We start from the raw sequence: 26,427 nt of genomic DNA, 5'->3' as shown, positions 1-26,427 counted from the left end.
TTTCTTGGGACCTGAGATCTTATGCTTTGCATTGGTGTGTTCAAATATATGTTGGAACATATTGGCCCTCTATCATGGACTGAGATATTTTTCCAGTATGCTTTTTAATTTCTACATGATGGTATTATTTCAAATTCTAGGCTGTTTGGGTACATTGTGTGAACATGTGTTTCTATCCTTCCTCACCATCCTAAGGCATTCTTTGATTGGCTTTAATAAAAACAATGATGGCCAATTAGCCTCCAGGAAGTGAAGGGTGGGACTTTCTGAGAGGGAGAATGGAATATGGGGAAGAAGAAAGAGAAAATGCCTTTTGCTTGGAGTCGTGAGAGAAGACAGACATGGCTACAGACCTGCGAAGTCTAGCTGTCCACCTGGCTGGATGGGACTAACTTAGATGAGCTTGCTGTGAGGCTGCCTAGCTAAGGAAGACCTAAGACTTTGAAATACTAAAGTTTCTGATTTGGGGAGGGGGAGCTAGTTAAGGAATAATTGTTGCCATATTAATTTCTAGCCTTAATTGATAGAGAATTTTAATAATCCATAATCTACAGGAGGCAGAGAGAATTTTGCAAACCAAACCTATTGGTCTCATTTTTATGGCTTGCCCCTTTCTCTTTCTGCTTAGTGAACATTTCAAGTTTGATAAAAGTCTACACAGAGCTACTAGGCTTTATTTTCTTCCTTTGGTTTTGTTCTTCTCATTGACACTGAGCACTAATTATCCCTCCTCAGCCCTCAGGCAGCACCAAGGTTAAGAATTCATTCTTTGGGTTCCTATGGTATCTCACCAGTTTGGGGGATTATCTATTCTTGTACTCAGACTACTTTACAATTTTTATTATCATAAAATGTAATATGTTTTACTATCCAATAAGCAGATATCTCACTTTTCCTTTTCAATTGTTTTCTAGACCATTTATTTCTCCTGTTCTCTTTTAAACCCTAAAATTCTAGGAACAAAATAAAAAAAGTATTTCTTACCAAATATTTAGTATTTTCTTACCTAATTACAAACTTTAAAATTCATGTTAATAAACATAACATCAGCAAAGTGCCAAAAGAAGAGAGTCCAGGTCTCACTCTTTCACAATGCTGTATCCCTCAATGATCTGTCCTCAGTGGCATATGCCTGTCAGTTAGACCCCATGTCCCCAAACCTCCCAAAAGAATGCCACCAACTGGATTATTCAAATACACGAACGCGTGGGGACATTTAGAATCAAATCATACGAGTTGTTTTGGATGAGTATATTCATGGCTACAGAAATGTTGGAGAAAAGTGACTGTGGAAAGACGTTCGATTTCTATTCCTCCAAAGTGGCTAACAGGCAGTGAACGCATCCTGCCTTAGAACCAAACTTCTGTCTTTAGCCCTGTAAGTCGGTAGCATTTGCACTCAGGTAACTGCGTTTTTGTAGGGAAGCCTGCGCAGGTGAGCCATGAGTCCCACGGGACAGAGACACGAGCACGCTGTCTTCCACGGAAACGTTTAAAATGCAAGCTAAATGACTGAAATCATGGTCAGGTAAAAAGAAAAAGGTAAATTCGGCCATTAAATTGTGTGATATGATCTGGGCACAGTGGTAAAAGCCTGTCATCTCAGCACTTCCGAGGCAAAGAGGCAGAAAGAGCTCAAGTTCCAGAAGACTCCCTAACCTCTAAGTAAAAGAAGGGGCAGTGAGACCAGGGACTTTGTCAGATGTTAAAGACTTCTGTCTTCAAGGGCAACAAGCTGGGTTTGGTCTCCAGAAGTCACGTGGCAAAGCCAGTTCCTGCAAGTTGCCCTCTTGACCGTCATACTTTCCAGACCCACCTCATCTAACAGTTCTGGTTCTCAAGTCTGTGTGTGTCTGTGTGTCCGTGTGTCCGTGTGTGTGTGTGTGTGTGTGTGTGTGTGTGTGTGCGCGCGCGCGCGCGTGTGTATTTGTCTCCTTGACACAACCTCCACATATCTGTGCAGAGGAATCGGCTTATAGGCAAATCTACAGGAGTATTTTCTTAATTAATGACTAATACAGGAGACTTCAGCTCACTATGGGTCCTATCCATGAGCAAACTATGAGGAACAAGCCAGCAAGCAGTTTTTCTTCCTGGAGTTGCAATTTCCTGCCTCAAGTTCCTGACTCCCCTCTAGGGTTGACTGGAACTGGGGCCTGTAAGCTGAAATAAACCTTTTCCTCCACAACTTCCTTGGTCAGTAATTGATGCTGGAGAGTCCAGCCTGCTGTGGGTGGTCCTCCTCCTAGGCTGGTGGTCCTGACTGGTATTAGAAAGCGAGCAAGCCCTGAGGAACAATCCAAGGAGCAGCTCTCCACTATGGTCTCTGCCCAGGGTTGCTTCCTAGAGCTCCTGCCTGGTTTCCCCAAATGATCTAAACTAAACCCTTCCCTCTCCAACGGGCTTCTGGCCCCAGTGGTTATACAAAGCAAGAGAAAGCAAGAGGACTAGCACGCTACTTTTGGAATCGGGCCTCACTGGCTTACGAAAATGAGTTGGTGAATGTTCTTTCTTGTATATTTTGAAACGATTCACATAAACTTGACACTCCAGTTCTTGATTAAGGTTTCCAATAGAAGCACTAATGTATCGGGGCCTGATGTTTTCTGGGTCAAAAGGTTTTATTAAGAAATAAATGCATTTAATAAATTTAGATAAATTAAAGTCTCTGTGTGACTTTTGGTAGGTTGTATTTTGTAAGTTACCTTTTCATGAGAGCCTACTTTATGTATATTGTTCGCTTTCCTGACATAAAGGTTTTCATGATGTCACAGAATTATCATCTGGCTGATATGTTCTGTCAGTATGTAGTTCATGTTAGTTCTACTCTTACCCTGATGCTCAATTTTATATTTTTCCCATTAATTATTTTTAACCAATTTTCTTAATTCTACTTAAAAGCTCAAACACTGATTGTTTGATTTCTCTAACATCCATTTTCCTTATCATTTAATTTTGCTTATTTTGCTTATTGAATCCTTAATTTGCTCTTAGCAGTATTCTAATGTCAGAATTTACAACTTTTTACAAGCCTTCCTTTTCCTTGTACAGATATTTAACATGGCCCTGTCCTCGCTGTTATAGGGGCCACACCCTCAAATATCTGTCCCCTTCCATCTTCTGTTTCTTCAACATATTTTCTTTCATGATTTCTTTCTTCATCCACATTATTTATAAAATTATTGTTACAATCCAAATATTTGGGGAGCTTTAAAAAAATCACATCATTCTACTGTATAACATAGAGCATTTTGTCAAAGAACATAATTTTTATGATTTCAATATTTGCAAGTATACTGAGGCTTTTATAGCCCAGAATGTAATCAATCGTTAATGAACACTAAATGAATATTTGACAATAACATGTATTTTTCATGTTAGCTTTCAAAACACAAGACTGAAAAAATGCTCAGTAGTTAAGAGCATGTGTTGCTCTTCCAGGAACAGATTTTGGTTCGTAGCACCCATATACAGTGAGTTACCATAGCCAGAGTTTGTCCTAAGGGCTTAACTGATTCAAGTTAAGTGTCTTTATACGAGCTGAACTTGCTGAACACAAGAAAAAAATATTAGAGTCAAATAATAAGCATATATTTCAGACTTGAGAAAATAGTGACAAGATTCCACAGTTCTGGGAGACCATGATGTTCCAATGCAGCCAGAGTAGAAAAATTTAGTATGCCCAAGCATTCAGCAGAGTCCTGAGGAAGATCAGGACCTTATAATTGAGCAGAGCCAAGCATGTTTGTTTTATTTTCTCTAAAGAGTCGTAAGAAATATTTTGTATTCTTCTATCCATATACACCCTTGCATCTCCCTGCTCTGTCTTTGCAGTGCCAAACACTGTGTAGACAGTTCATAAATGAACGGGCATGAGTATGCTCTAATAAAGCTTTAATTACCAAAACACCAGGTGTCTGTCTAGCTTTGACCCACAGGCCATGGTTTGCTGACTCTGGTTCTAGAGTGAGGGCCATGCCACAGGTACTCATTAAAGCTTAAAGCTTGCCTTTGAGAATTTCCACAAGAGGAGTTGTGCTCCACATGTTAAAGATAGCCAAGAAAATTTAGCACCCTGCAGTAATGCTAACGTGTCCCAATGCAGTTCTCATTTTTTGAAGGAACGTTAGTGTTTGTGTTGAGCTCTGTGTGTATCCTGGCTTTCTTTCTCAAAGCTTAGGGAACTTAGTCAGGATGTTGGAAATAATCTTGAGACTCACCCCTAGGTTGCCTTATTTTTAAGATTCAGAACCTTCTGCAAGATGTATAAACAGCTTCTAAAATAATTGAGTCCAATATTAAATGACTTGTATATGGTCATAAACATATATCCCTCTATTGTCCTTCAAACACAGTGAATCCCTGTCTTTGCAAATGTACATGAATTTTTGAAGATGTGGGTACATGAAAACACGTTACAGAGACAAGGCACCGAAGATGGTACCATGCTCATGTCATTGGGAAGGGTCCCATCTAGGTTTCATTAACACAGAACAATTCATAATTCAGTTGTACCAAGAAGTTTTTTGTCTGTGAGCTAGCATCTCATCAGCCAAATGAACCAATATATCAGCTAATATTATGCTATTGTTATAGTTTACTTAATCATTGAACAACATTCATATATATGAATATACATATAATATATGATACATATATTAATTTTTTTGAATCATAATATAGTTACATCATTTTCATTCCCATTTCATTCCTCCAAGCCAACCTATATACCCCTTCCTGTTACCTTTCAAATTCATGACACCTTTTATTTATTGTTGTTATATGCATATGTACATATATATATTCATATATATGAATGTTGTTCAGTGATATATATCCATCTCTCTCACCTATATTATATGTTATTAATATACATGATTATGTATGATATATAACCACCTCACCTATATTTTCTTGCCTCATATCATTAGAATAGTACTTAAATTCAGGATGGAGGTTGACTTTGAACACTTCAAATGTTGTATGTTTTGCTAGAATGTAGAAACTCATATTTGCAACAATCATCTCCCCCCTAGTTCTCAGTTCCTCAAGAATAGCACCAACAGTTACTGTTTTTGACCTGGTTGCTGTGAGCCTCCTATAACACTCTTCAGGGTCATGGACTTACAGTCCATGACTCTTTCTCCTCAACAGCGTGACATTTCTGTGTTAAAGAATCACATGATAATAATATATTAAGGTATTTTACATTGCTTCTATAACTTCTAGAATTTCCAAGGAATTATAGTGATAATGTTTAATTAAATGTGACTCATCTGTTTCTAACTGGATATATACTTACTGATGATATATTTTATAAATATGGTATTAACAACCTCCAAAATTAATGGACTCTGCACACATTTCCAAGGCCGAATTGTAGCGTAACTTCCTCTGCTAAAGAGAGTTCTATTTATTTTATGTTCTATATTAAGTATTCAACATGGTCTTCAGTGTCCATAATTATATGAACACACAGTCAGATTGTTCATACTCTTTAAAGAGTTCCTTTCTAGTTGCATTTCACATAAAGGACTTAGGTTCAAATAACACTTTCATATACTGGAAGCTATAATTAATTCAAAGTTGTACTTAAGATTAAAAATAAAAGAGCAGCTTTGAAAATAGAAGTGCTAATAAGACCTTATGTGAACTTTCCTAACTGCCCTGGCTGTAGAAATTATCTGACTTTTATCTATAAAAGGGTAATTGGGATATTAGTCAGGTTACCTTCAGCTACAAGAAATATACACCCCAATTAAATGTGGCTTTAAAATATGTCTTTCACATGACAAAATGCCTGAAGTGTGATTCTAGAGTTAGTTAATTCAGTCGCATGACCAGGAGCCCAAGTTCTTTCTTTTCAGCGTCCTCCTCCACCATCCCCTGCATGTTGACTTTGCTCCTCAGGAAGGCCTGCCAGTTGCAAAACCCCAAAAATTACAATGGCTATCACAGGACATTTGCTTCACCTTTCAATTACTGAGGCTGTACCCCACTTGAGAGTTCACACACAGTATACCAAGCTCAAACCTGATCAGTACAGAATCAGCTTTCTAATCATAAATGGAAGACGATAGCATCCAACTAAGGCAGGCATGCGCTGTGGGTAGTTCTCACAGATCAACACTCATTGTGTTCTCCTTTTCTGGGGGTCACATTTAACAACTTCATCCCTAGGGGAAAGATCTCTGAATTGTGTCATTTGCAAACATCTAGCTTATAAATATCCCAACCGTGGCCAATTTTAAATTGTGAAAACGTTATCATTGAATGCAGAGTATAAAAGTCATAAGTTTGGATTATAAATACTTTGTTTTATTGTTTTAAGTCAAATATAGTTTATTTTTAAAATAATGACTAGATTTCAAAACTGATTTTGAACAGTAGTGCTAAGCTACATATCCTAGCACCAGCTCACCTGTATCTCCATCAGTTAACCCCTTCTGCTCTAGAGAAATGTATATTCTTAAGCTATATACACATGTAAAGGATTAAAGTTTCTTTAGGCATTGGAAAAATAAATAGATCGCATTCACTATAAAAGGACATGAAATATTGATATACTTAATGTTCAAATAAAAACTAAATAATCTAGAATTGTCAAATTATTTCATGAAATAAAAATAAGGAATAAATGTTCTTCTTATTGTATTTTATTAAAACTTGAATATGAGAGAGGAAAATTTATATGGAAAAAATGGCATTGTCAGTAAGACATAGGATCAGAACTTTTCATTATTGGTCAATGATTTTATCTTTCAAAACTGGTTTTGGAGAGAGAAAGAGAGAAAAAGTGGGATAGAAAGAAAGAGAGAGATTGAGAAGGAATTAAAGGAAAAAGAATAATGAGGGTTGTGCATTTCATAAGTCTAACTTTAAAACTGCCTATTAATGACATCATCCTTCAATAATTGGTGTCAGGCTGCATGACCAGTAATTCTGAGTATTTGACCATGGTTGCTGTTTACATGCCCTCAACCCCTATGTCTTCTAAGGCCAAATGTTATGGTAGGGTAGAGAAGTCTTAGAAGTTAGTTAGGTCTAAGTAAGTTTGAAGTTCAAAGCTATACAGAGTGTTAGCCTGTGTCTTGACCTCTCATTTAGTTGAATCTTTGTTTTAGGTCATTTAACTGTTCTGAAGATGAATTGAGCTGTAAACAAACAAGACTTTCAAGAGATGATCACTAATGTTTGTTTTTATAGCAAAAGAATCTAATATTGTGTTTGAAATATACAGGAATCTTATTATTGAAATAAGTTATGGGTGAAAGAAAGAAAGAAATGAAATACCCAGGCCTGGTAAAGACACTTAACTCATTCTAATGCAGCTGGGCTCTTTGGACTTCAGAGGATAACATCAACACTAGAAGTTCAGGTTGTGGCCTCTAAGATGTGCTGGGATTGTATTTCTAAATCTGTTCTTCTGGGATGTCCTGTGTCACTGTCCTCTGTTGGTGAACCAGGATGTAGGTAGTATGAACTCTGTGTTTCACAGCTGCTTTGCACACCTTCTGGACTCCATTTCCACTTCTAACTAGGGTTACTGTGAAACAGTTGGAAAGAAGTTTTCAAATACAGATACTTATATTTGCAAACATTAGTCAGAGGCACTAACTTTGACTCCAAAAAATGAATACTTCAAATACAAAAGTCAGTGGTTGCTGGGTCTAAGAAAAGCTGATGATTATTTTTCTACTTGGTTTTTTTGTTTGCTTGTTTGTTTGTTTGTTTTTGCTTTTTTGTTTTGTTTTGTTTTTTGGTTTTTTTTTTTTTTGTAAGACAGAGAAGAACAACCTGGAGGCTAAACTGCTACTGTCTCTAAATGACTTCCAAAGATTTTTACACTGTGTCCATTTACACTTTGTTCCTATAAGCTAAAAGTACTTAAAAGAGAATCAGAAACATTCTTTTCAGTGTCCCAAACCTGTGGGTCCTTAATTTGAGCATTGTCTCCTGTTCTTATGCAGGGACTGATATCACTACAGAAGAGACTAATGGATTATAGCTTTTAGAACCACAAGAATGCGTACATGATCTTCCCACCCAAGCATTACAAATAAAATGTGAAAGCTAAAATCTGGCTCCTTCACACTGACTCTTAGATTAAAATCCCTTCCAGCTGGCGAAGATGAACATGGAATTCACTGAGGGCATGACAATGAGAAGTAGGATGGTCTGTCTTGGGAGAGAGGGATTGAGCCCAGGGATGTTGTGTTGAAAGCCCAGGGAAGGATCTTTTTGTTTACAGGAAATTGCAAGATTTCTAAGTCAAAAGTCAGCAGTAGATACAGGAAAGACTGTGGCACACCATATCTTTCAGTTTACTCTGCTGATCATTTGTTTAGCTTATTTTTCTGATACTAAGAGATTTTTAGAAAATACCTTTTATGACATTAGAATACCCAAGAAACACAAGGTAATCAATGGTGTATCTCTTCTACCAAAAAGCATTTTCAAAATGAATTTATGCAGAGATATTTTTAAAAATAAATTAAAAGTTTTTATAGCTTCTATCTGATATTGAATTTTTGGCATAGTGAGACAAAATTGTTAGCACTCTAATAGCAAAGCCAGAGAACAAAATATTTATTTAAGCTAAAATTAAACTGATTTTATTGAACTGTAACACATAGAAGAAAACACACTATTCTCTTTCACATCCATTTCAGTTTACTAATCTGTATTTTTCATTTTGCCACATCACCTGTCATTTTGAGTGTTTGGAAGGAAGACTATAAAGAAATATAATGTTAATATTATTTTAGCCAAGTATTTATTTTCCATAGTTTAGGAGTTAACTCTAAGTTGCATACTTAAAATATGTTACTGGAAAATAGGACACAATTTCCCAGTTTTAGCTAATAGGAACAAAATTCTGTCACAACTCAATAGGATGACTGGGTAGATAGCATTTACTCTGAAGAGCATAAACATGCAGCAGAGGAGCGACTGGTTTGATTCTTTAATCTCTTCCTCCCTATTGGAAGAATCATTGAAATTCAAGAATTTCTCTCTCAAGCACAAAGAACTACAGGAAAAGCTTGAGATGCTTCTCCTTAACAAAATGTTCTGGTGCCAAAATGACAAAGCATAAGAACTTATTGATATCTAGTCCCATAAAAATATAAAGATTTTAGAGCAACAACAATAAAAAGATTTTAGAACAACAAACAAGAAACTAAACATGCTTGGACAAAACAAAACAAAAACTGAAAAGATATTAAACATGGAAAGAGTTTTGTTTCATTATTAGAGCTTACAAAAGCTTGGCTGGCATACAAGGCCAAAAGGTATAGTTTCATGGCGGGGAAACAGAAACATTTCGAACGCTGGAGTGCTGTGATGCAAAAGTAGAGTGATGGACAGTGACATGACTTTAAAGAAAAAAATATCTTGTTCTGATTCTGTCAGTCTAAATTAAGCAGTTTTGTGGATTAGAATTTAATGAAGATTTTAGAAGAGAGCTCATCATGGTGATATATATATATATATATAATTATGGTAACTTAGAACCAACGATAAGACTGGTTGCCCTTTTTAAGTGATACTTTGTGGATCTGACTAAGACATCAAAGAGACAGAATGAAAACAGTTCATATCTAGGATCAAGTCTGTCAAATATATTAATCCATCAAAAAGAAGGAAGTGCTAGTTGAGCTAATGGAAATATTGATAACCAGTCATGGTAGAACAATACCAAAAAGGCCGTAGATTCAGATTATAGGGTCTCTACTGCAGATCCAGTTTGCATATGTAAGGCTATGGCCTGCTTCAGAGTATCAGCTCTAGTTAGATCAATGAACAAGATCAAATTACATAGCTATCAGACATATTTGCATTGTGCCATATTCAACCAGTATTATTTGGAATCAGATTTTGTCCCTTAAAAGGGCCTCCTGAGATAGACATCGTAATACACAATGACCAACTAGTTTGAAAGATGATGTAAATGAAATGAAAGGTGTTAAAATTCCAGAGAGATATCCCCCATGCCCATAAGAATACGTCATATAGTGTTTTCAAAGGTTTTCCAAGAAAATGGTCCAAAGCCTCTGGACCATAGTGTGTAACATGCGTACCATAGGAAGGCCTGCTGAGTTGGGCTGTCCCCAGGTAACATTACTAATGTATGACTTTTGTTAATAACTTTGGAAAACTGTTCCTCATCAAAATCAGAAATGTAAAATATGTATTACCTTCACACAGATTTTTCACAATTTTAGAAATGCCTGGTATTTCAGTGAAGCCTACAGTTTTAAGACTTGACTCAACAAAGCAAAGACAGGAATAACAGGAAAGCCGTTGTCAGTCCAACATCTTAAACTGAAGGACCCAAACCTTGATATTAGTGTCTGGGTCACAGTCATTACCATTGTGTGTGTGATTATACCCACTTGAAGGGTAGCAAAGAAATTGGAATCTATTTGTCAGAGCTCTTTGAGTTCTTGAAGGTGAGAAAGCTTCAGATAAAGACTATTATTTACACACTGCCTCTATTCAGCAAAGGAATCTATAAGATGATTCTGTCAAAGTCACATTAGTTACTTAGCCTGCCAGTTTCATTTCAAGATTATCAGTGGTTAAAACTGAATAACATTATTTGGGCAGTGACAACCATGGCACTCCCTTGTGACTGGAGAAGTCCATTTCAAACTCAAGCTTTCCCCAGTGTTCAACATTCCTACTATACTCTTACTACTTATTTTGATATGGCAACCTAACTATACCAAAAAAAAAATAAATAAATAAAATAAAATAAACACCAAGATACCATATCTAATCTCAAAAACAGATTCACTCACCTTTCCCACTTCTATGTTAAACTATATTTCACAAGATTTATTTTTGTTATTATGCAGAAACTAATGTCAATAGATCAGGGCCCAACTTTCTTACATTTTACATTTGTTATTTTAATGTGATATGCAACAATATGTCATGGGTAAAAAAAAATGCCTGAGGGAACAACAGTAGAAAAATTAAAAAAAAGTCATTCCAATACAACTAAACAGTTAAGACTGGAAAATAATTTCCTCATGTCATATTATAATTAAAAATGTTAAATATACCAAACAAAAAAACATATTGACAGTTACAGGAGTAACATCAAGTCACATACAAAGGCAAGCTCACCAGAATAACAGTTGATATCTTAACAGAAACTTTAAAAGCCAGTGTGACTTGGGAAGTTATATTTCATACTCTGAAAGATAATACTTACCAATCTACACCACTGTATAGAGAGAAACTGCCCGTCCCAATTAAAGAAGGACAACCTGTTTCCATGCTAAAAAGAGAAATTTGTCATTACTAAGACAGCTCAAAAGACAATCCTTAAAGGGAAACTTCAGTCAGAGAGAACCACACCCAGGAGAATACAGAAACTAATAATCAATATTAGAAGAGCAGTTAAGGAAAGGGAAAAAAAGGAAATACCAAACACTATAGAATCGGGAAAATAATGGAAACTAATATATATTTTTCATTATTAACCCAGAATATTAATTATCTCAACATACCAATCAATAGACATAGACCAGCAGATCATTTTTAAAAACAGAGTGCCTCCATGCATTTTCTCTGAGCAACATACCACATCATCAAAGAGAGATATAAGCTGAGAGTAAAAAGTATAAATGGTATCCCAAGTGTGTAGAACCAGGAGTTCAGCAGATGTCTTCTCCTAGTATCTGATAAACTTCACTTTGTGCCAAATTCACTAGTGATCATTACAGAAGAAACAACACAGTGAGAAGGTATTATGATTTTTAAACATATAAGCACTGAACATGAGTGTTCCTGCTTCCTAAAGTAACGATGGCTATATGTAAAGACAGAGATTAATTCTCCATAACCATATTGGCTTATTTCAGTGCCCGGATTCCTAACCACTACTAACAACAAGGTAAAAACAGATGAAAAATAGTGACACATTTGAGATAAATTATATCATAGATCAAATGGACCTATCAGACACCTATAGGACATTTCAGCCAAACACTCAAGAAACACATTCTTCTCAGTAACTCATTTGACATTTTGTAAAACAGATCATATAACCATGTACAGAATAAACCTTAAATACAGGAAAACTGAAATAATTTATGTTCTGTAGGACAATTATATAGGAGATTCATATGTCACATAGGAGATTCAACAAGATGCCACTCAGTGACGAAAAAGTCAAAGAAATCAAGAAGTAAATAAACACAGATTCCTAAAGTTCAATGAAAATGAAAACACAACAACCCCAAACATATGAAATATTATGAGAATAGAGCCACGAGGGGTGTTTATAGCCATAAGTCCCTTTACTAAAAAATCTGAGGTATCTCAAATAATAACTCCATATTCTAAGGCATTGGGAAAACAAAGACAAACCAAAACCTTAATTAGTAGATGGAAAGAAATAATTAATTTCAGGACCAAAATTGATGAAATAGAATCAAACAGACAAGAACAAAATAATACAAAGCATCAACAAAACAAAGGCCTAGTTTTTGTCATTGTTGTTGTTGCTGCTGTGTTTTCAAAAGACATACAGGCCCTTAGCCAAACTCCTAAAAAGGGAGGGCTCAACCAAATTAGTGGCACAGGGGAAACATAATCCATACCAGTGGAATTCAGAAAACCATGAGGACATACCTTAAAATCTTTGATTCCACTAAATTGGAAAGTCTAAAAGAAATGGTTGAGTTTCTAGATGCATATCAAAATTAAACCATCATGAGAAAAACAACTTAAAGAGATCTAAAACAGGCAAGATTCTTGAAGCGGTGATAATAATAATCTGCTAAAAGCCCCAGGCCCAGATATGTAAAGAGGTAACAACACCAAGTCTTTTCAGACTATTCCATAAGATAAGGATATTGGAACACTACTGAACTCCTTTTGTGAAGCCTTGGTTTCAAAAGTATATAAAGTCACACACAAGATGAAAATTATTGATTTATTTTATGCATATGAATGCAAATATTCTTAATAAAAGACTTTTAAGCTAAATTCAAGAATGCATCCAAAAGATAATTCACCCAATGCAACACTCTTCATTCCAAAGATACTAGTATATGTGTAATTCAATAAATGTTATCTGTCATACAAGGGGACTAAAAGACAATAATTGCTTAACACTTTACCAGATTTAGGAAAAGCTATTGGCAAAACCAGCATACCTTCTGGGAAATAGTCCCAACCTACAGACTTTACACAGACTTTACACTTTACACTTTTACCAAAATTATAATAAGTGGTAGAAAGCTGAATATTTCCACTAAAATCTGGAATAATTCTGAGTATCTTCTCCCTTTATTTCTAAACAGTATGGTCCTTGAGGTCTTAGCTAAAAGCCATACCCCCTGAGAGGAAAATAAAAGGGATACAAATTTACAAAAAAAAAAGGGAGACAAAGTATCCTTATTTGAAATTGATATGATTTTATAAGTAAGAGATGCTTCCCACAAAGAAAACTTGTATATCTAATATACACTTGAGGCAAAGTGATTTAATACTAAAGTATTATGCAAGTCTGCATTTTTTGAATCGAGTTCTTGTTGCTTAGAAAGTGAAGGCAGAAATTGACAAATGGGATTTCGTAAAATAAAAAGCTTCTCTCAAAACATAGTTTATTTAGTAAAGAGTTAATCTATAGCCTATGAGGAAATCTTTGATATCTATATATCTACCAGAAGATTAATACTTAGCACATTCAATGAACTAAAATAACCAAAAGAAATCAAATAATGCACCAGAAGCAGAATGATGAAATAACACATTGTGAAAGACGGAACACGGGTGGGGGATAACTCCATGATAAAACGTTCAACCTCACTGTCCATGAAAGAAATTCAAACTAAAAGTAATTCAGGTTTCCCTTCCTTAAGAACACCTATGTTCAGTGTGTATGCAAAGCTGTTAGAAAGGAATACAATTTTGCCTCTAAAGGCTCATATCAGCTCGGCTGTATTTAATCTCCAGAATATGCTATAAGGATCCCAAGTCTCGGGGCAACATGTTCTCTTCCCGCAAAGCACACTGTTCTTATTATTTTAATTGATTTGAAAGCCGCCTTAACTTTCCCTCTATATTTTATCCATCCATCACCTGGGGAGGAGTCCAGCCTTGTCTGTTTCATTGAGATGAAGGTGTTTTTTCGGGTTGCTGGTACAGCTGGATCTTATGGTAATAGGAATGGAATAGAGATAAGACCTTTGGAGCTGAAGAAGCAGTAGAATGGTTAAAAAGTGTTGGGGGGGTGTTATCAGAAGAAAAAGTTTGAAAAGGGAAAAAAAGCCTCAACACAGTAAAATGCTTTTTAAAGGTTCTTATTTTGCCATAAGCTTCAGTACGAGAATGTGATTTGTGAGATCCAGAAAATGTGCAGTTTTTCTGGAATAAACCTGAAACCAGTTTTTCTGGTTGTTGGGCTCAGTTAAATTATTATACTGGGGGGAAACAGCATATTGATAAGGAGAAAATGGGGGAGTGAAATTAACCTGATAGGGTTTAGAGTATGTAGAACTCAGCAAATTTCAGAGGCTGAAGTAAGCAGATAGGATTTGGGGATTGATAGGGAGAAAAATTATTGCATTAAAATCAACTAAAAGAAGGGCCTCTAAAATAATCAGCCCCGTGCTTCCAAACTAAGTAATTCCTGGCTTTGAAAATTGAAGCCCTGTGTGGGAGGTCTCTCTGATTCAGATAAAAACTTTTATTCTCTAGGCAGAAATAATTTCCCTCAATTTTGGCTCTGTGGTATTAAGTGAAAATTATTCCTTAAAATTCATAGTCTCTAGGGATGTGGGCCACGTCCTCCAGCTTAGTGTTAGAGTGCTTACCCAGCATGCACAAGGTCCTGGTTTCAATTCCTAGCACTGTGCAAAGCAATTTTAAAAGTCTATCTCCTCTCAAAAGTTAGAAGAGTTATTAGATTTTCAGGTATCTGTCATAAGTTTATGTAGACAAGTAAACCCTACTCGGCCTCTTTCCCATTTCACAGTGGATTCATCCAAGTCTTTGGAACTTCAATTTCCTTCATTTGATGATCATCCTGAAATACTTTTTAAAAACAGCTCTCTTGCTTCTCCAGCTCCAAGAGATCTCATTTGTACACCATACCTATTCCTCACACATCTAGCTGTTACCAGCAAACTGAAAAAAAAAACGCCTCCATCTTTAAGTGAAGAGACAAGTCTGGGACTCCACCAGGCCTTGGGTAAGTAGAGTCTAGAGGAAAAGTTAGGCAGGAGCACTGACCACACAAAATATAAAGTAGTAGGCATCAGGAGAATACATATATATGTCCAACTGGTCTACCCTGAGCAGGTTACATTGTGAGTAAAATCAAAATATATAATAAAATTTAAATCAGTAGTAATGTTATAAAATAATAACAATAAAAGTATCAAGCTGCATTGATAGGAAGGATCCTGAGGCAGGATCTTAAATTAGAAGTGTAAAGTTAACTACCAAGTAGAAAGTATTCATAATGTTTCTAATCAATAAGAAATAAGATTCTGAGCTCTTAAAGTCTTCCTATTTTATGAATCTAGCACTTAATACATACTTACTAAACATTATTAAATACCTTTGTACTTTGTAATGAAATTGAGGTGTTCATGGTATCTTGTGTTTCCTTTGTTCCATTTCTTACAACCTCAAAAGGTTTATCAGCTCACTTAAATATTTATTATTTACAAATCTCCTTGAAAATGTAGTTAGCAATCCAGAGTTGAAAAAAAATCCTTTATAAAACCCAAAGAACATATAATTATTTTAGCTTCATTTCTCCATTTTTAGTTTTGATATATTCTTATAATGCTTTTCTTTAGCTTAAGAAATGGGTGCAGTTTTATATTTGCAAATTAGAGCTTGAACTGATTAAACATTATTATGACATTATAAGCTACTTAATATACTTCTTGTATCATCAAAGTAATTTAAAAAGTCATTAACTTAAGCAAAGGTCATGAAGGAGAAATGAGGGCAAATAGAAAAGGTTTTAGTCTTCTCTTTTGGAGAATTTAAGGTATATCTATATCTATATATGTGTGTGTACGTATGTATGTGTGTGTGTGTATATATATATATATATATATATATATATATATATATCTTAAAGTATTTAAGTATTAAGTATTAAAGTTTAAGGTATTTATACATATAAAACTTAACTAAGACCTCATCTACCAGAAGTACTCAACAACAGAGAAGCACAGGAGGTTTTCACTCTAAGTGTACAATACTGGATAGTGTCAGTGTATATGCCAGCCCCAACTGACAGCAAGCCATTTATTCATAACCCTAGGTAATGAGAAATCACAACGGAACTCACGATAGCCTCTATGGGATACAAAAGAAAAGCACACTCAACCACAACAATTCATTCATTTAGATTCTTCAGTCAAGATGTTATTCATTCTTCATTTTTACTAGCAGTCTTGTGGTTGCTAACAATTTAGTTGGAAAAAAAGAAATACTATCAGATAATGCCTTTTCATTCATTGTCTGAAGAAAAACAAGTTATAAAAAGAACCATGCCTCTTACTGTTTTCATATTAAGAGATGGGCACAATGTCCTAGAAAAACTGGAAGAAAGCAGGTCCTCTCTCTGAAAACTTATTTGTATACTCTAACTTGTAATTAAGAAGTACATGACACTGTTCAACTTGGTCAGGAAAATCGAAAAGTATCTGTGAACTAGGATAAGATGAGAAGAAAAAAATGCCAATCCTTATTTTAAAATAAAAGATTTTACATTTGCTATTTTAAATGATGGTCTAAAACCTGACCACACTGATGAAATTCCAAGCTAATTAAAAACAATCAACAAATTACAGGTGCAGCATACTATGTAGTATTAAAAACTAATATCTGTATCGCAGTGTTCCTTCATGATCAATTTGTATTGTTCTATCATTTATTGTACCCCATGTTATTAAACATGTAATAAGAAGCTTATGTTTAAAAACTACTGTGGGTAAATGTGGGGCCGATTAAATGATCACGCTTCTTTCTCTTCCATAGTTCTTGACTCAAGAGGCTTTCTCAGACTTACTATTTTAGTGCCACTAATTTTGCCTTCTTATAAGAGATGCAAAGAGTTAAGGGAATTTGAGAGTGGGAGTTTGTTGTTGAACCTGGCAAATTATATTTGGTCATTTGAAAAAAAATTACAAGAGGAATGGAGATTTGAACGTGGCAGGAAAACGTGGGTCCTCAGATTCTTGTTTCTCAGCATTACTGGCTTCAGGTCTCATCTTCAGAAAGTCAAATTTATAATTAGAAAGAGAGATAACCAAGAATGGAGAAGGTAAATAATACCAGTAAACATTAGAATGAAGTCATAATTAGTTTTTCCCATCTAAATTATTACCCTAATTCTTATGGCTTAAGGTAAAAAAAAATTTAATAACTGTCATTTCCAAAACCTTGACTAACCAATAAGCACACATCACTTGTGTCCGTTTCTCATCTTCTTTTGAATGGAACAAAGTGACTCTCAGAAGCCGGGAAATGCGTAATTACCCAGGCAGGAGCTGGTGGCCTTTGATCATAATTACAGTGCTTTATCCATCCATCACTGTTGCTGGAGGACTAGTCCTTGTGAACTCTTTAAAGGAGCTGGAAGCCCTGTCGAGACAAATTTGAGCTTCAAAACAGCTAATCAGAAACTCTGCTTTCTTGTCCTGCCTCACAGACTGCAGTAGTCACTTTAATCTTACACTCCACTTTTGCCTTTTAAGTAAAGTAAGACCATGCAGTACTGCTCGGGGAAGATTTATCCCAGGCTATATGCGTCTTCGGGAGGGAATTGGGTCTCAGGTTCTTTCACTAAGGTCCTGGTGTGCAAACAAGAGAGGCATCTGAAGTACTTGATAGAAATTCCGATTTCGCATTCCTTTAACGCTTGCTCAATTTCTCTATCTCAAATCTCAAACGAGTGAGGAGCCTCAGCGCACAGGAAGCGCTAGAGCTGTGTCTTCAAGGGTGACCCGATAACTAGGCACGTCAAGTCATTTTGCCATATTAACCAATTCCAAGACTCCAGCCAAACCTAGCCATCACAGCCACCAATTATGGATGGGACGTTTCTCTCCATACTTGGGAAAATTAGAAGTAAGCATATAACATCCCCATGTCTCCTGAATCTACATGGGGGCCTCAGACAATGGTACTGTCAAAAAGTCAATTCTGACTTCACATAAAACAAATTGGGAACTATTAACCAACACGGTTAACAAAAATCACTACTCCAGTTTGGTTCTCTCGGATGGCTGCTTCCAGTTCTGACCCCCGACAGCCATTCATCTGCCCTTAAGCACATGTTTAACTGTTGTTATTAATAATGCAAGAATAACTGAGGTTATTCTTGTGCTGTTTCCACACAGGTCATTCTACTTCAGGTACCCCGAAATCTGGGAATGGGACTCATCTCATTTAGCTTCTGCCTCCCCGACTCTGCAACATAAACACTGACATAAGGAGACTGACTACATTAGTCAAATACACCAAACCAAGACAAAGTTTCTTTTGTTTATTTGTTTTTTGTTTCTATTGTTTGAGGATAAATATCTGGCAGTTGGTAGATTCATTTCTTACAGCTGTTGTAACGAGTTACCCCAAACTTAGTGCTGGAAAGCAACACAAAATTTATATGTTCTAGTTTGGTGGGTCAGAAGCCTTATATATCGTCTGAAATCCAAAGTGTTGGCAGAGCTCAGTCCCCTCTCCAGAAGAATTTGTTTCTTTATGTTTCTAGCCTGCAGAAGCTGCCCGTCTATCTTGCCCCATGACTCTCTTCCATCTTCAAAGCCGTAAGGTAGCTATGCTATGTTATCTTTTTCATATTATATCACTTTCACTTTTCTACCTTTAAAGACTCTCATGATCACACTGTATGCCCATAGGTAAACCAAATTAGTCTATCTTTCAAAGTTGGCTAATTGGAATCCTTAATTAGTAGCTGTCTTATTCCCTTTGGGCATATAATATAGTCTATTCACATAAGATGTAGCTTCTTAGAGATGCCATCATACTGCCATCTTCCAAGTGGATCAGATACACTGAGAGACCAGTCTTATAAGATCTTATATGAATCTAATAATATGACCTTGTTATTGATAAATGTGATTTTTGATCCGGAGCCTTGAATTTGAACGGGAGCTTTTTACATTTCCATCTTGTCTTTGCTAGTGTGTTGCTGGGGACGGGCAACTCAGCCCCTTTAAGGTCCGTAGTACTTAATTCTAAAGTGTAAACCTTCAGAGAGATGAGACAATGTTGAGACCTGTAATGATTCTTGTTTTAATTTACACATGATAAGGAAGAGAATGGCATGTAAAGTAGAATGTCCTTGTTTGTTACTGTACATTGAATAGTGTCCACGGTGAAAACACACACGTTTGTGGGACAAGAGCAGTCTAGCTCACTAGACACAAAAAAGCAGAAGAGAGCCGAGCAGGAAGGAGGTGCATTTTAGAGTCGAACTGGCTTATGTGCGAACTATAGATTAGAGGTGTCAGTTTAAGAAATTCATGACAATCATATGAACCAGATCTTTCATGCACTTTGCTGATAAATTTCCATGTCCCCAGAACATTCAAATGTGCCAGAAGTAACACAGAGAGTTATATTAGCATTGGGTTAGGAATCTGAAGTACTTCATGATTACACCTGATGTGTATATTATCATAAATTATAGATAAATTCTAAGTTGATATTCCTTTAATTGAAGGAATGTAATCTATTTGTTCCTGTGCTAGGGCTCGCTTTGTATAAGAACTGAACTTGGACAATATGAGCTCACTTCGATGTGATGTACTTCTTACAGACCGTCAGCAAGATAAACCTAATCATTAGAGAAGCCCAAGTCTGATTTCCCCATCCAAAGATACACATACATTTGTTATCCAACACTGGAAATTGTATTATGTACTATTTATTTAGGCAGTCTTCCTAACACACAAAGAGTTTTTAATCTGTGTTTTTAATTCTAGCTGTAATTAGAAATAATGGCACTGTTGTGACTCCTTGGAATTAGCAGTGTCTACAAGTGCTCATTACATGGAACATTAAAGAAAAAGGTGACGGCAGTTGCTTCAAAACGTGGTCTGTGGGAAGCTCTTCTTACTAGGCCTGCACGCTTTAGTAGGAAGCTCGACAAGAAGTCCACCAGAGAAAGTATAGCCTAAGTTCACTCTCGGTGTGCTGACTCTCTTCCTGATGTTCCCATTATCTGACGTCAATACAAACGCAGAGGGCAGAGGAATGGTCAGTGCCATCCTTGGAAGCCAGCTTTCCTGGTCACAGAGTAAGAAGGGTGCCAGTGCGGGAACAGACCATATGACGATGGCCGTGTGAGACATGTTTCTGCTTTTATGTGAGTTTTCTCACACAAAAGAAATGGCCTTCCTCTGTATGTGTTCTGTCACCACCCCTCCACTTACAATCTATTTATAAAGCAGAGTTAACAAAACTGACCTTTAAGCAAAAACAAACAAATAAACCAAAAACTCACTTATATGAGAAACACTCTATTGATGTTCCAGCACCATGAACTGCCTTTAAATAGAGGCTGACAGAAAGAATATAATATTGTATAAATGGATCACATTGTAATGATATCCACTTTTAGTTTTTTTTTTTACTTCAATTATCACATTATTTCAAAATGACATCTTTTTATTTATTTTAATTTTTCACAGGCTTATATTTTGAAATGGTATTTCAAAAGAATCGAATGCATCCCAGAATGGATTCAAAGTGTGCTTAGCAAACCAGATGCTAAGAGAAACTAATGTAAAGGACACAATTTATATCATAAATATCAACTTTGAGTTTACATATTGATTACTACATTTGCTTTGAGTATTTGGCTAAATAGAGCAAATAGACTTACTGTGCATACGCTTTGTTTATTAGAAAATTAACCCACTGACTTCTTTGCTGATTTTGCACCATTTATTCTTGCTCTATTATCTTTGTTAGAATTGGATTGGGAATCGAATGACAGGTTTGTAACTTTTAGCCATCCTTTCTTGTTTTGTGTAATTGCGAATTTCGCCAAACACAAAGCTGCATGGACATAAATGCCTTTCTTCTTTTCTGAAGAGCTTTTGCAAAGACTGAAGTAAATTAGTATTGATTCAGAACACAATCACATCCATAATATGTCAATACGTTCAGGTGGAAGGAAAGAAAAAGTGGGTGAAATCTTTATACTTCAAAGTACTATAGATTATAGTATAGATTACTTTGAAATGTATATTTCAACTGTCCCTTTTTGGCTGGCATTAGTATTCATCAGTTAGCCATAATACATGCTGTTGACTCTATTCTATATAAGAAAAAGAAATTCATGAGTTATCATAGCAGAGTGTGAAAAATATCAAACTATCCTGTCCTTCTTTAATACAACACTAACAACTAAAGTCTTCTTTGAGCTTCTCTCAAAGACAAGGTCAGGAAAGACAAGTGTAAGTATGTAGATGACGATGATTATGGAATGATTAAATTTGGTCTTTCTTAAAATAGATTCTGTAAACTGAGAACTACCAGCGTTGTCTGCTTAGAAAAATCAACTCACACTATTCACCCACTGGACAGCGAAGCGAACAGTGCTGGGTTCTTGTGTTCATATACAGTTTTCTTCTTTTTACTGAAGAAACATATTCATGCAATATAGTTTGATTTTATTTTCCCCTCCCCCACTTCCTCTCACCCCTGTAATATTTCACTTCCTTGTTTATTCATTAAGAAGAGTAACCTGTGGGAAACTAATCTAGTGTAAAAGTTAAGATATTTAAGGACTCATTGAATATCAAATACGTAAGTGTTATAGAGTTAATCAGATTTCAATAATGAACGCAATGGATTTTTTCTTCTCAGACAGGATCTCTGTAGCTGGCCCAGAATATGCAATCCTCCTGCCTCAGCCTCTTGAGTGCTGGGATTACAAGCATGATCCATCACACCTGTATTCTCATCAACTTTTGTACACGTATACCTTACAAGAGGAGGCTTAGTATACATAGTCCTTCCTATGTTATTTTATGGTTGTTTTTATAATAAATGAGGAAACATTTTAGCCTAAGAAAAATATTTTTATAAATCTTCCAAGACTCTGTTAATCGAGTCTCACAGCTCTATACACATTCTTGTGCCTTCTCCCAAGTTGGGAAAGCTATTGAAATAAAGGCACTCTAAAATTTCAAATCGTTTAAAGAGACTTTGATTATTTTGGATCTCTCAGTGTTCTGAGAACTTAGGTTCTGTCTAACCATGTGCGACAGGTCTTCAGGGGCACATGAAAAACCATTTCTTTGCTTGTATGTATGGATGTGCCCCATCCGCCAGCACACATGGCTGCAGAAGGATGTATGCAGGAGGGAAGGGGCTCACTAGTCCATACTCTGAATCCAGCACAGCCTTCAGAAGAGGCCCAGGAGGGAACATGGTAAAGGCGACTGCTGACTCACAGCTCCGTTCTTAGATACATGAGTCTAGAAGCTACTGAATGGAATGAGTGATTTTTCTGACTGCTGGACGGTCTTTGAGAACTCAAAATTGGGTATTCTGCTTTGTTGTCATTCCTGTCTCCAGCTCCAGATAAATTTAATGTTTAGGTCATCCGAGAAGATAGATTCTGGGTCCATTTGTTTTTGCTAAGACTGATGCTTGCAGAGAAAACAACGGAGGAGTTAAAAGACTATTTACATTTCGCATTTCAACCTGGGAGATATTAACAATCTCTCTGTCTCTGGCTGGGTCTCTCTCCTTTGAGGTTGTAGTCTGTCTTCTCTTTCTGTATTCCCCATTTCATGTATCTTTTCTCTTCTGTTTTTCCAACCAGAAAACCTCACAAAAAGAGAAAGAGTCATCCCGACAAGAGGGTGAATTATACTGATGGAAATAAATAGCCTTTCACAATCCAAGGCAATGCTATGGTAACCCGGTCCTGCCCAGCACTGGGACTCGATTTTAGTGTGAGCCTCCAGCAGGCACAGGTGGCAAGCGTCAGTTTAACCCCTTTCTAACCCTGCCGTTTTCAACACTCTAGATCTCTCTCATAAGTCTTACAAAGTACCAAATTCCATCTTCAAATCTCATGCCATTAAATTAACAACATCACAGTGCTTTGTGTGGTGTGAATGTTTCCCATAACTTTACACGGGAAACACTCTTCAGATTTCATTTACCAGTTTAAAAATAGCAAACTCTAATTTGAAACAGTCTCTTCCCCTGACAGAGGCACACTATTGTGAACTCTCGCTAATATTCCTTCTCAGTGCTAGGTAAATATTTTTCTACAAACACAAAACAAAATCCAGTTTCATCACAGGTTTTAGAAGTCGTATTTGTCAAAAGATGATGTTTGTTTTGAAACAAATCAAAAAGAAAATATTCTTTAGAGCTAAAATGACAAGCCACAATCTGTTGCACATAACAATGGCTATCTAGTTTTAAGATATAAATCAAAATTTCCAGTGTTCATTGACTTGAAGATTGCTCAATACATTATTATATCCCTGCCCAATGAAATTTCTTTTTCTTGGGTGGGTGGGGACTGAGCATGGCAACTGGTACATTTTAATACTTTTTAACATCTTAAAATGGTGTGACATATTTTAAGTACCGTTTTAATTAATTCTCTGATAATGATTAATCTCATCCCCCCTCCTCCAACCTATATCTCCCAACTCCTACCTCATCTTCTCTCTCTCTCTCTCTCTCTCTCTCTCTCTCTCTCTCTCTCTCTCTCTCTCCAGTAGTGTGACAAATTTTTAAAAATGGATGCCTTCAAACTTTGTCACTTAGTAACTCAATAAAGTATAAGGTAACTGTAGAAAAGATGTCTATAAACCACTTTAAGTCCACACAAAGTGCAAAGTAGTATCATTATGCCCACTAAACAAGGAGGGCTTCTTTAGTAAACAGCAGAAACACTCAGAATACACAGGCACACCAGTTCAGTTTTGACAGACGTCAGGTCTGATTTAAACTCACCGCTGGATGTAAGGGTCGGGGCAGTACTGTAGGGTAGCACACCGTGAAGTTTCAAAATTCATTTCCTTCAACTCTCTCTGATACCAACAGATGGGGAACAATTCTATAAAATATACATATACACCTGAGAATATCTAGGTATGTAGCCAGGAGGCTGAAAGCAATAGGGTCAAATGCCATCAGACATAGAAGTTTAGACACTTCCCCCCTTTACACAGATTTGCTAAGAGGCGGAGCGTTTCTTCCTTTCAGCCAATCAGAGTCTTCAAGTGACCGGAGCATCATAAACAGTCAGCTCTTACCAGCTGGGCATCCTCTGTAAAGCTGTTCTTCCTCTCTGCCACAGTTTTAGAGCCCTTGACATAGAGTGGCCACACTTGTTGGCAATTTGTAGGCATCTCTGAACTTCTGGTCTTGTCCGTGATTGGGTGCTGGCATGAATGGCATCAGAGTTTAATCACGGGAGCCAGGACTTGTCACTGAGTTAATAAATGTCCCCCTTGTTCCAACTGAATAACATCTCCTTGTATCTGTACTCTGATTTGATTTGAGAGCTCCTGTCAGTGCTGCTCTGGCTAGACTGTTTGGCAGAGACGCTTAGGAGAGTATTTTTTTCCCCTCTTCTTCCCCTCCCAACCCCCCTTCAGCCTCCCTTTCAGCCAACCGCCTGTTGTGGTCACAATCTCAAATAGCAAAGACAGGGAAATTCCTTGATTATATTTAACCTAGAACTCACTCTTGGTTTCGACAGAGAGAGAGAGAGAGAGAGAGAGAGAGAGAGAGAGAGAGAGAGAGAGAGAGAGAGAGATTGCCTATGTATTTAGAAATATTTTCTGCTCCAAATAAAATAGCCTGTAGTGATTTTTATCCATACAGATGTAAGTTATAGTATTTTAATGTGATATTAAAATAGGAGTTAATATGTTAATGTTTCCTTTCATAATGCTTCTTAATTGTTTTATTATTTGGATATTTATTTAGAATTATTTCAGATAGCCCGTCAATGGGAAAAATGAAGTTGACCTCAAATTCTGTCAGTCTGTCTCATTCTCTTACATCTCACTTTTAGTTGCTTTTAGTCTCCCTTGACTTACTCTACTCTAAAATCTGGCATTTGTTTATATAGTGAAGAATTAATATATTACCAGGCAAAGTCTCCATGATGATGAATTTGTTTCCTTTCTGAATGTAGGCCGTAAACCAATCCTGGTTCTGTGGATTTAGAAATTGAATGAAATATGATTCAGAAGCTAAATTAGAATAGAGTCCAAGAGGGAAATAGAGCTGCGTGCCCAAGTGTCGCTGACATGCTAAGTACATATCTCCATTCATGCAGTAGTCATAGACACCTGCAAACTAGTGACATCAGAAAATGTCAAAGTTGTGAGACAAGCTGAAGAGAAATCTGACATTTTCTTGTAAGAAATTCTGGTTCAAAATGTGTTCATAAAGATGTTTTATTTGTTGTTCTAGCCAGGGAGAAGCTATTTAAAACTTGACATTCTCTTCCTTTCCTCAGACTGAGCGTGTCTAACATCTGTGAATTGTGAAACTCACACACATGCGGGCCTGAGCCCCAGCCAAATCAGACAGCTTTCTCTAAAAAATGTGAAGCTTGAAGCAAAGATCATTTCACTAATTAATTATAGATTTGCTTCATTGGAATTGAAGTGTCTGACTTTCTTCTCTGAGCAAATACAGATGACCCGATTGCAAAGTTCTTAAATTGAGAATAACCAATGTCCTGTAGCTATGGCCTTGGAGGAGTTTCATTCCACGGGACCTGCCTGCTTCCAGTTGTAAGAGGAACCTCCTGAGGCACAGGAAGGATGCTCTCCTAGCCACAGGCAGCCTAAGCTGTCCCCAAAAACACAAGAATAGGGGTAGGGTTTGTGGCAAAGCACATGTTTAGTATGGAAAAGGCCCTGGGTTCAGTCCTCAGTCGCGAAAAATTAAGAACTGGGACTATGGTTTCACATGGAGAGTGTCTTAAATTTTCATAAACCTGAGAGTCACTTGGAATTCTTGTCCATGCAGAATCTGGGTCTTTATTTCCAGAGAGGGGTTTGAGGTTACATTTCTTTTTTTTTCCCACTCTCCATCACTTCTATTATGAAGTTCAAAATCTTTCACAGAAAGTACATCTGCCTCCTGCCTAGCTCCCCAGTCTCAACGTTCACCATTTTCCTTTCCTCCACAGTCCTGTAGTAAATTCTATGGAACCTTTCCCTGTTCCTTCAATGAACCATGAATTCTAGGTACAAAGCTGGAAGATTCTTTTCTCCTTTTCTGCTTGATGATTGCCCATTTTTGTTATTGCTATTTTTGTTTTGTTTTGGTTTGGTTTTTTTGGTGGGTTGATGGGGGAGATTACATTTCTAATCCTGTCATGACCATGCCACGGTGGTTGGCCCAAGGACC

At 36.6% G+C, this 26,427-nt stretch overlaps 1 protein-coding gene across 6 annotated transcripts in view; it reads right to left on the bottom strand.

The window, feature by feature from the left end:
- Nucleotides 1-24,215, bottom strand: part of Tp63 (tumor protein p63) — a 197,094-nt gene extending 172,879 nt beyond the window's left edge. For 3 of the 6 annotated variants that reach the window (XM_032899239.1, XM_032899243.1, XM_032899245.1), the window contains exon 1: nt 24,007-24,215. In XM_032899239.1, coding sequence (XP_032755130.1) covers nt 24,007-24,068 — 62 coding nt within the window. In that variant the 5' untranslated portion in view covers nt 24,069-24,215. The remainder of the gene's footprint in view (nt 1-24,006) is intronic. The other 3 variants (XM_032899241.1, XM_032899244.1, XM_032899246.1) reach the window with 1 other exon arrangement.
- Nucleotides 24,216-26,427: the final 2,212 nt, after the last annotated feature.

This window comes from Rattus rattus, chromosome 4, assembly GCF_011064425.1.
Source record: "Rattus rattus isolate New Zealand chromosome 4, Rrattus_CSIRO_v1, whole genome shotgun sequence".
NCBI lineage: Eukaryota > Metazoa > Chordata > Mammalia > Rodentia > Muridae > Rattus > Rattus rattus.
The sequence above is the reverse complement of the archived record's forward strand: the minus strand, read 5'-3'. Positions and strand labels throughout refer to the sequence as shown.